This window comes from Sinocyclocheilus rhinocerous, unplaced genomic scaffold (assembly GCF_001515625.1).
Source record: "Sinocyclocheilus rhinocerous isolate Xijiao unplaced genomic scaffold, SAMN03320098_v1.1 scaffold2, whole genome shotgun sequence".
Lineage (NCBI taxonomy): Eukaryota > Metazoa > Chordata > Actinopteri > Cypriniformes > Cyprinidae > Sinocyclocheilus > Sinocyclocheilus rhinocerous.
The window spans coordinates 369070-380502 of NW_015655572.1; the positions used below are offsets into that span (position 1 = coordinate 369070).

Sequence of the window (11433 nt, forward strand, 5' to 3'; positions counted from 1 at the left end):
TGTATATATATATATATATATACTGTATATATATATACAATATAAATAGTTACGACAATTTTTTTACTAAATTATACACTAAATTGTTCTTTTTTTTTTTTTATAATTTTTGGAAATCTGTATGAAAAGACTTGAGAACTGGACTTTTTTTCCCCCCTACATTGTCCAGATAATTTATTTGTTTGAAAATGTATTTTTGAAAACTGTACAAAATGTTTAATCCAATGCAGCTTTAAATTGTGAACGAACCATGAAGAGAAAAGATTTTAAAAACTTTATTATCAAAATAAGTATAAAAATATAAATACTGTTATGCCTGTACATATGCAAACAGTCTATATATTAGACCTTTCAGTATGTTGATATTTCAATGTTTATATATATATATATATATATATATATTTGAAAACATTTGAAAATTGTGCATAATGTTTAATCCTTTGCAGCTTTAAATTGAGAACAAACCACAAAGAGAAAAGATTTTAAAAACTTTATTATCAAAATAAGTATAAAAATATAAATACTGTATAAAACAATGCGACAGCATTCAAACGACATGAACAGAATGACTGATATTCTACAAGTACACAATTCATTGTACAGCTCTAACTCTATGCTCTGAAATGAATCCACAGTTTGACAGAACCCATATAAACCTTCCACAGGAAAACTGCCTCTTAAACAGAGATATCAAGTAGTTTACATAATGATCATACTTGTAAAACATATTATACACATACTGCACCTATTTTAGACTTGGTCTGCAATAAAAGCTAAGCGTTTTTTTTTATTATTTTCGTCAGTTTTTTTAAGCCATAAACATCGATAGTGTAGAAAGCTACTATCACTCACCTTGGTTATAAAACACATTGTCCACACCATTGATTACAACAAATCCCTAATCTTAAAAAGGCATCTGTACCGATTCTTTTGGGGGGAAAGAAAGAAAGATAGAGCAAGAGAGAGAGCGAGAGACCAGAAGAAGAAGAAGACAAAGTTAAAGTAGACAAAGAGAAAAGAGAACGTCTACGTGAAGAGTTCCCAGTAGTTGAGCGCAATGTTCAAGTCTTCGTAGATTCGTCTATATGCTTTACACAGCAGAGAACAGAGGGAGACTTCAGTATGTATGTGTTAATTTAGTGCTCTGAGATATATTTAAGTGTGCTGTGTTGCATATCCGCTTTAAGTCTCTCTCTGGGACTCCTGCCCTATATACATATCCGCCAGTTTTTTGAACTGTGGACCCCAGTGACTCAGATATTCAAACTCTTGGTCCCCCTCGGTGGCGGCCGATTCCAGAGAGCTGAGGGACTCCGCCAAAGAGCCATTGCCTTCGTAGGCGTAGGTAGCCAAGGAGTCATAAGGGGGCGCTGTGGGGTCCGAGTCGTTTTCCTGCAGCCGTCCGTTGATAAAGTCCCTCACGTCTGTGTTGTCTTTGATGGGGGACGTGCGGCGGAAGGGGAACAGCATTTCGGGCATTATGTCCCGGCGGAGTTTATTGGTGTCGATGACCTCGGGGTTCCGCAGGGTTCCGATGTCGAAGGCCTGCGTGTCCTCCTCTCCGCCGCCCTCGTCGTTGTAGCTGACCACGTTGTCCCTGACGTCTTCTTTTGAGATGATCAGGGGCTCCTTTTTCTTTTGACGCCGCAGGGCCGCAAACAATACCACAATCACTATGGAGACAGAGACAGACGAATGAAATGATATCATCAGCATGGTGCAAATCAAGCTGAACAAAGCTCTGTGATAGTCATGCATTCTGAATGTCACTGAGACACCTGACACTCTGGTAACTACTGAGCCGAAGCAGTGCTTCCTACAGGCTTTTGCAGGATAATATGTCTTGAATACGTTCAAATTTGTTCAAAGTGGTATGTTATTACCATAAAATAACATACCAAAAAATTGCTGTGATATATTTTTAAATTAGAGATAATTTCACTAATAGCTAAATGATCACAAGTTTTTCAGGGACATTCTCATTTTAGAGAGTTTTTTTGTTTGGAAAAAAATCTTGACTATGCTGAAAATAAAATTGGTTTTGAAACAATTTAATTACAAGTAATTATAATGAAACGGCGAGTGAAACTGAATTGAATGTGAAATTTTGAAGTAGAAAGATTGAACCTTGAAAATGTCTTCTTTGTTTCTGTTTTATTTACAACATCTTACAACATGTGTAACAAGGACTCCTTAAAATAAAGTTTAAAATATTTTTTTTTTTCTCGCAATGCAGGATGAGTGATCAATATTGTTGCTCCAAAATATAATTCTTACAAATGATAACTTTGCAATTTTGTCTTTTAGGAGTGCGGTAGCATACAAATGGCTTCAAAGCTGCCACACATGGACTAAAAGTCCCAAAACTGGAATCGACTTGTCAGAAAGACGTCAGAAACTGATCAGATTTGCTTAGACCAGATTTTGTAAGTATTTTTTTTTTCTTTTTTTTAAGTACTTTTTTTTTAAAGGCTCATAAGAGAATTCAGACTAAACTGGTCAAACTGTGTTTGTGAGTTGGTTCATTCAGATGATTCACATACATGAACTGATTAAAAAAAATAAATAAAAATCATTGATATGTATGTGGTATTTTAGGTCCTAGGTTTACAGCAATATATTGATTCAGATGCCTTCATTAATACGTTTTTGAGATATAATTTGATCTATGCAATCATATTTCATTATGATATGGAATTCTATATTTGCATCATATAGTTTTGTTATATAATAGCTATAATTTAAAGTGACTAAAGTTACTTGTAGTTAGTTTCTTGTACACAGTTATTAAATAAGATATTTGAAGAATGTTGGTAACCAAACAGTTGACGGTAGCCATTGACTTCCACTGCATTTTTTTTTTCCATACTGAATGCCGTCAACTGTTTGGTCACCACATTCTTCAAAATATCATATTTTGTGTTCAACAGAAGAAAGAAACTAGTACAAGTTTGGAACAAATGGAGAGTAAGTAAATAATGACAGAATTTTTTGGGTGAACTATCTCTTTAATTCAGTGTATTACCTGCCATTTCACTGTAATCATTTGTGAAATTTACTAGCAATTTCTGATTGAAAATTGTTTCTACGCCATTTTTTTCAGAGTAGTGTAGCTTGTTGTAATAGCTTTTAGCTTAGCTAGCTACAGTTTCAAAGTAGTTTCCATCTCATTCAATTGAGACTGCATGTTCACAACTCACAAAACACGTCATTGCTTTTGCTTAACTGTTGTAAAAAGATACAGAGTACAATTGCTACGGCAACAAGCAAGATACACACCAAAGAGTGAGACTTATGATTAGGTTTAGTTAATTCAATCAGGGACAGACCAGACAATCGATGGCTAGGACAATAAAATTGTCACAGTCACCGAAAACAGAAGCACTGAGTCAGCTAAAAAAAAGCAGTTTTGCGGCTGCTCAGAGAATCGGATAGAGAAAGCGTGCATAATCTCAATCACTGCGGCGAGAAGAAAGGACTGCCGGAGAATCACAGGCTGTTCTTGGATGGCTAAAGCAGAGCACTCAGATAAGAACCCAGTGAGCAGCACGCAGCACTACAGAGAGCTTAGCTGAGATACAGAGGAGTGTGTTTCAAAAGGTGTCATGCGCTTAAGGTACTCATGAATACAGAAGAGAGAACACACACTGTAATGCAGATAAAGACTTATACTTGCCTGGAGCAGTCACCTTGCAGTTTTAAAATTGTGTAAGAAATAAAAAAGGGTTTGCGTTCTTCTCTTCTGAATTACAAATTTGCAAGGTTCCAAAGGGCACAGATGTAAGGCACCGCAGTAAGGCTTTTTTTTCATTATAACAGTACTTTTTTTGAGTAAGAGCGTAGAGATAATAAAAATAATAATTATTTTATTATAAAAACTAAAAAAAAAACGTCACGCAAAGTACTGTTAAAATGCAGGGACGTAAAAAAATTTAAAAAGATAAATGTGTCAAGCCTTACTACTGTGTTTTATGTCTATTATTATTCTACACTCTTAAAAATAAAGGTGCTTCACGATGCCATAGAATAACTTTGTCTAAATGATTCCATAAAGAACCTTTAACATCTGAAGAACCTTTCTGTTTCACAGAAGGTTCTTTGTGGCGAAGAAGGTTCTTCAGATTATAAAAAGGTAAGAAAGAAATGGGTCTTTAAAGAACCTTTGACTGAATGGTTCTTTGTGGAACCAAAAATGGTTGCTCAGAGAATCGGATAGAGAAAGCGTGCATAATCTCAATCACTGCGGCGAGAAGAAAGGACTGCCGGAGAATCACAGGCTGTTCTTGGATGGCTAAAGCAGAGCACTCAGATAAGAACCCAGTGAGCAGCGCGCAGCACTACAGAGAGCTTGGCTGAAGATACAGAGGAGTGTGTTTCAAAAGGTGTCATGCGCTTAAGGTACTCATGAATACAGAAGAGAGAACACACACTGTAATGCAGATAAAGACTTATACTTGCCTGGAGCAGTCACCTTGCAGTTTTAAAATTGTGTAAGAAATAAAAAAGGGTTTGCGTTCTTCTCTTCTGAATTACAAATTTGCAAGGTTCCAAAGGGCACAGATGTAAGGCACCGCAGTAAGGCTTGACACATCTCTTTTTTTTTCATTATAACAGTACTTTTTTTGAGTAAGAGCGTAGAGATAATAAAAATAATAATAATTGTTATTATTAAAAAAAAAAAAAAAAACGTCACGCAAAGTACTGTTAAAATGCAGGGACGTAAAAAAATTTAAAAAGATAAATGTGTCAAGCCTTACTACTGTGTTTTATGTCTATTATTATTCTACACTCTTAAAAATAAAGGTGCTTCACGATGCCATAGAATAACTTTGTCTAAATGATTCCATAAAGAACCTTTAACATCTGAAGAACCTTTCTGTTTCACAGAAGGTTCTTTGTGGCGAAGAAGGTTCTTCAGATTATAAAAAGGTAAGAAAGAAATGGGTCTTTAAAGAACCTTTGACTGAATGGTTCTTTGTGGAACCAAAAATGGTTATTTTATGGCATCGCTGTGAAGAACCTTTTAAGCACCTTTATTTTTAAGAGTGTATTCTATTTTTAATATATTATTATTAATTGATTGAGTTATGATTTGGCCATGGAAATTATGATTAAAAAATGATTATGATTATTAATCTGATTGATTGATTAATTTGCGATTAATTAGATAAAAAAATGTAATCACTTGACAGCCCCAGTTATAATTCATGAAGTTATAAATTAATAATTATGAATTATGTTTTGCAAAATGAGTGGAATCATTCAATCTGAATTTATTAAAGTCTATTGCTATAATGACATCCCTACAATTTAAATTATATGTCTGTATATAATTTATAGAATGCAGTATTCATAGAATTATAAATTGCAGAACATTGTGCAATAATTTTTTTTTCTGTCATTTTTCAATGTTCATCAACTAACCTGTCAAAACAGTTAATTTGCTTAGAATATTTGATTTAGTGTTTTTTGTTTAATTGCACTTTATTTTTAAAAGAAACAAAATATGATATTTTATTAATTTTGCAAAGATATCAGATGGCGCTGTTTAAGATGCAGGCCTTTGCGCTGAAATGCATCATGTCAAGTGCTGCCACTGTTTGGTGAATTCACCACATAATGTTCATACAGTCTGTTGAGCTTGAAGAGACGAGAAGAGGGAATTATGGTCCTAAAAAGGGAACAGGTGCTGTAGTTTTCAACTTGTTTTTCTTTTTCAGTGGCTGCTCTCTCCTCCCAGCAGGTAATCGGAGAGCTCGCCCCTGCCTCCCACTCAGGTGTTAATTATGAAGAAGGAACGGTGGGGGGCAACATGCTGTGTTCTGCCCAGCCTGGGGGCCTGTGGTGTGTGCAGGGCTCATTCTGTGATCTGGAAAATAAATGGTGGTGGAAGAGTGTGGGCTGGATGCGGATATTTCTCGCTCTGGCAGCGTAAAGCAGCTACTTCCTCTATTAGTGCATATTCTGGGCTTTGCATTAGCCAGCTCATCAGAAAAGGGTGCAACAGGAAAGGATGTAAAATTAGGGGCAAATGGAGAGCAGGAGCCTGAGGAAAGAAAAAAAAAAGCAGAAAGATGCAATAGTTTGTTCTGGAAAGACTCTGCCCTCTGTAACCTGTCCACTCAGCGCCAGTAGACGGGTTTAGGGGAAGATACTGAAAATGGAGAAGGATAAAGGGGAAAATATCCATATTAAGTTTGCCCAGAGAGCATCGGTGGTGGACTAGATGGTGCCTGCGCAGGGGAACAGCAGAATATGAGATGGCAGAAGTGGTTGAACACACGGCGCACAATTGTCTGTGTTGTGTAATGGGTAGAAACGTATACATGTGGACATATAATTTTGGGGTGAAATTTAAAGGGGCCATGCACTTACGGAATTTAACTTTTTCTTAATGTTTGCTTATAATGTAAGCGGTGTGTGTGTGTGTGTGTGTGTAGCTCATATTCCCAAACTTTTGAATGGTAGTGTATCACGGTTTCTGAAAAATATTATTTATATTAATATGTATTTACTGCATCTTTTTATCAAATGAATTCAGTCACTGTGAACCTGACATCTTACAAAAAACGTTTAAAAAAATCATAATTATCCTAAATTTTTAACCACACTAATTTGAGAACAGTGCTTTGTTTACTTTATGACTTATGATTTAACTTTATGTACTCATGAATATAGAATATGTGTTGATATTTAAACATGATAAAGTTTAAAATGATTCGTCGTGTAAAAGAAGCAGTAAAGTTAACTACTTTTCCAAAATTGTAGCTACTTATGGGTTTTGAGAAGCTTGTAGCTTGACATTTTAAAACAGCTTCCCCAACAACACCAACTTTGATACAGTACATAGCAAAAAGAAAAACACGACTTGTGGGTCTCAGGATGCTGTTGGTGAATTTAAATGAGTTCAAGAACTGAGGCGACATGACTTAAAAGTAATAATTTATGAAGCATTTTTGATGTCTTCATAAAGTTTGACAGTTTTTAACATCTCTTGCTGCTTTGCTTTGTACTTTAAGATATCATCAGTAAAGAAAATAACTGGGTGAAAAGTTAGGCTAGACATTGAATATGTAATGCATTCGAGAGGACAGCTGCAAACAGGTTCTATGCTGAATTTGTTAGAACTTTAAACACAAAGTTAAATTGCTTGACTGGTGCACAATACAGCTGATGCATGAAGAAGCATTGATGCTGGAGTAAAAGTCTTTACTTGAAACATAGCTATTTTATTTCAAAATAGATGGTACAGTATGTCTTTAATATGTATAAACAAATGGAGACCGCTTCGACCAGCATAAATAATAGATAGCAAAGTCAACCTGAAGTTCCTAAAAATATTTTGTTTTACCGATTCGTACAGAGGCAGATAATAGAAAATGCAGAATGATGACGGATTGCCTCAGGTTAGATTGGAGACTTGAGAGATGCACTCACCAGCAGTTTGAACAATTACTTATTGATGGATGTTTTAACTTAAGCACAACATATTTTTCCTTTTCTCTGCAGAAACAACACAGACACATGCTGTTCAGAACCAGCTGCGCTTTCATACTGCATTACTTTGCACAAGTGGCATTTTAGGACGTCAAGAAGGAGCATGCAACCTACTTAAGCCCCGGAAGAACACAAAGGCCTTTTTGTCAATTGCATACATTTAATAATGAAAGCTATTTTTCCACACCGCTGCACTTTCTGAGAAAAGCAAAGAACGAGAGAGAGAGAGATAGCATCTACAGTAATGTCTTAATGGGGTGCCCTACTTTTTGATTGTCTGGAGGAAATATTTTGAGAAAATTCAAAGTAAAAATGAATAAATAACAAAATAAACGTCGCAAGAAGGATGCCGCACGGCCCACACTGTGCTGCATCATCAGAATAGCAGGACAAGAGGTCAGGATGCATTACACTCTGCTCGCCAGACACATCGCTGAGATGTTACAAGCGCTTATTTTTGACCATGTCCTCTGGACAAATCTGTTAAATCTTTGGTGTCGTTTTGAGATCGTGACTAAATATAAGAAAATTTATTTATTAAGCAGGCTGCATCAGTCCAGAAAAGATATTGTTATCAAATGTGCCACAAAAATGTATGGTCTCCAAATTTCCCCAGAACTGGATGAAAGAAGCATAATGTCTGTAAAGTTTTCAGAACAGCAACAGTCTGTTTCAAACAATCTGTCTGTCTGTCTGTCTGTCTGTCTCTCTGTCTATCTCTCTCTCTCTCTCTCTTTCTATTTTGGTCTGTCTGTCTTTTGTCTGTTTGTTATCTGTCTGTATTGTCTTGTCTGTCTTGTTTTCTATCTGTTTGTGTTATCTGTCTGTCTCTTTATCTGTCTTTTTGTCTGTCTATGTCTTTCTGTCTGTCTGTCTGTGTGTTTGTATTGTCTGTCTTTCTATATGTCTGTCTGTCTCTTTGTCTGTCCGTTTGTTTGTATTTTATGTCTGTCTCGTCTGACTGTTTGTACTTTCTGTCTGTCTCTTTGTCTGTCTGTCTGTCTGTTTGTTTGTATTGTATCTGTCTATCTCTTTGTCTGTTTGTTTGTATTTTCTGTGTCTCTTGTCTGTCTGTTTATCTGTCTGTCTGTATTGTCTGTCTGTCTGTCTATCTATCTATATATCCATCTACCTACAAATTAATTTTAACTCTAACAAATGATTATTGTGAAGTTTTAAATTATCTACCGACAGCACATCAAAATTAATTAAAAAAAATGTAATACACCTTTTTTGGAAGGTGTAAGACTTTTAAACAGAGACTGTGATAAACCGGCCAGGTTTGCGGATCCACGAGAACGTGTAGAACATAATGTGTGGCCACTTCTGAAGTCCACAGCCAATCAAAACACTGTGCCAAAGTACAGCCTCCTCCTCATCAGAAGGTGATTAATGTATCTTCTGAGTAAACACACCCTGTTCTGAGCCTGCAACCAAGAGATGTACGACTCAATCACAAAAGCATCCCGCTTCTGACCCGAAGAGGTCAGACACAACAAGAGAAACAGCTAGAAACCCAACAACCTTTCTCCTGTCTCTGTTTGAGCCTTGTTGATTGTACTGCAGAGCCACAGTGTTTGTACTTTTTGGTGAGTTCAGTCTGTAATGTGGTTACATCAGTGCATATAGATTATATATGAAATGCTTCTAAGAAAGTGCACTACATATGGTTAGAGGATTCATATCACGCATTAGAGTAAATAAAAATGATGCAAGTAAAGAGGGCTGCTATGTTCAGGGTGGCCTAAATCAGATCCGGATTAACCATATGGACAATTGGGCATCTGCCCAGGGGCATCATGTTCAGAGTGGCACCATGCAGGGCCATATAAATGTTTTTAAATAGCTAAACATGACCCAATGCTGTATATTTACAGGAGTTCAACACTTACTCAGTAATATTAAAATGCAGAGTAAGATGGCCACCAGGGCTCCGGTGCTGAGTCCAGCTGAGAGCAGCAGGGCTTCGTTACTGCATGTCTGCACATTCCCACGGCTGTCGCAGGCACAGACACGGACCGTCAGCGTACTGGTGCTGCTCTGGATGGGATAATCGTTGTCTGAGATGACGACAGGCAGCAGGTATGAGCTCATCTCTCTTCTGTTGAAGCTGCCCCGGCGGGTCAGGATCCGCGCTGTGTTGTCTACAAGACAATAATGTCAAGATCAAAAGAGATACTGAGACTAGTGTGTAATAGACTGTGTTGTTTTCAAAGCTTAAGTATTGAGCTGCGGTTTAGCTAGCAATGTAATTGTTGCGTCTTTGGCATCGTGAATAATATGTTTTGAATTAATTAAAACACAGTAACTGTTTGTAGTTTGCTTGCATGACAGATGTGCATCTGTAGTGTACTATGACTTATGCTGATACTGTTTTCAAGTACAAACATACTAACTATGAAGAGCTGTAGCCGATTGCAAGGTTAAGTGTGTTATGTGTGCCTCTAGTGGCACCAAATGGAATTGTAAAAAAAGAAATAGTGACTGTTTTCAAACAGGTTCCCCAAATAATTCACCCCATCTGCTTTGACATCTTTGAAGGAAATTAATATGTAAGTATTTTTTTTTTTAATTGTAACTTATGTCTCACAAATGTGATTTTATTTCGCCTAACTGTGGCTTTGTGGTTTGCATATGCAACTTCATATCTAAACATTTATTTAAAATTGTATATGAAAATAATTGCAACTTTCTACCCCAGATGTGAGACTAAATTTCTGTTCAAAAGTTTGGGGTCAGTAAGATTTTTATTTTTTTTGAAAGTGCAGTGAAAACACATTTCATAATAATGTGAAACATTATAACAGTATAAAACATATGCTTCTATTTTAATATATTTTTTAAAAGAAAGTAATTAATTCCCAAGATGCAAAGCTGCATTTTTAAAATCAATTACTCCAGTCTTCAGTCACATGATTCTTCAGAAATATCATTCTAATATGAAAAACCTTTTTTAACATTATAAATGTCTTTGCTGTCACTTTTGATCAAATGAATGTGTCCTTGCTGAATAAAAGTATTTATTTCTTTAAAACAAAATCTTACTGAATGGTAGTGTATATTATTATAGAGTATTTTTATTTAAACTTTAATTTATATTTGGAATCGCAACCTTTTGTCTCAGCATTTATATTTTACATTGTATTTCTTATTTTAAACGTATCTCACTATTTTCAATCTGATGCAGAAATGGTTTTCCATTGAATTACCTTCATTGTCGAAAATGGTGAAGTTTGGATTGATGGTGCTTAGACTGAAAACAAACTTGTGCCCGACAAGAGGTTCATCAGTGTCCACAGCACTTATGGTCTGGATGAGCTGGAAACATAATAAGCTAAGATGATTCACTGTTTTCATTTCATTCTAATTCAACATAGAACTGTGCAATATAACAAAACCATCCTAGTCATAAATGTAGCTCTAAAGCTCCACAGAACAGCAGAAAAACAAAGCAAGCAGAAGTGTTTAATAAAATATTTGTGTGAAACAATGAATAAACATGAAACTGCAGCATACCTGACCAGCTTTGACATTCTCACAGACAAAGGTCTCGTAGTACATGGCGAATTCAGGCGCATTGTCATTCACGTCGCGCACTTTGATAAACACCGGCACTCTGGTTTGCAGGGCAGTACCTAGACGCCAATGATGAATGCGTTTTAGCAATTGAGGAAGCTATTCCGTTTGCATTCAAGAGGTCTAATTTTGTTTCTCTCTATTTGTCTTTCAGCCTTTTACCCTAGGCATACATTCTTCTACCGAGAATGCAGAAAGCATGAATTAAACCACAACCCAAGGTGACAGTTTGATTTTTGTCATCAGTCATTTATTGTATTGCTGTCGTTTTAGCCATTTCTGAAAATGTCTTGAGGCTCTAAAAGTTTTAGTCCACCTGTGATAACATAATTATTTTAACAGGTTTGAACAAACAAAAAA

The 11433-nt window shown here is 36.0% G+C and overlaps 1 protein-coding gene across 1 annotated transcript in view; it reads right to left on the reverse strand.

The window, feature by feature from the left end:
* Positions 1-974: 974 nt before the first annotated feature.
* The window catches only part of LOC107718536 (cadherin-10-like), a 65809-nt gene continuing 55350 nt past the window's right edge, over positions 975-11433 (reverse strand). Inside the window, exons 11-14 of the mRNA XM_016525634.1 lie at positions 11014-11132; positions 10707-10815; positions 9390-9641; positions 975-1673 (exon numbers count right to left, since the gene is read on the reverse strand). Of these exons, the coding sequence (XP_016381120.1) occupies positions 1183-1673; positions 9390-9641; positions 10707-10815; positions 11014-11132 (971 nt within the window). The 3' untranslated portion in view covers positions 975-1182. The remainder of the gene's footprint in view (positions 1674-9389; positions 9642-10706; positions 10816-11013; positions 11133-11433) is intronic.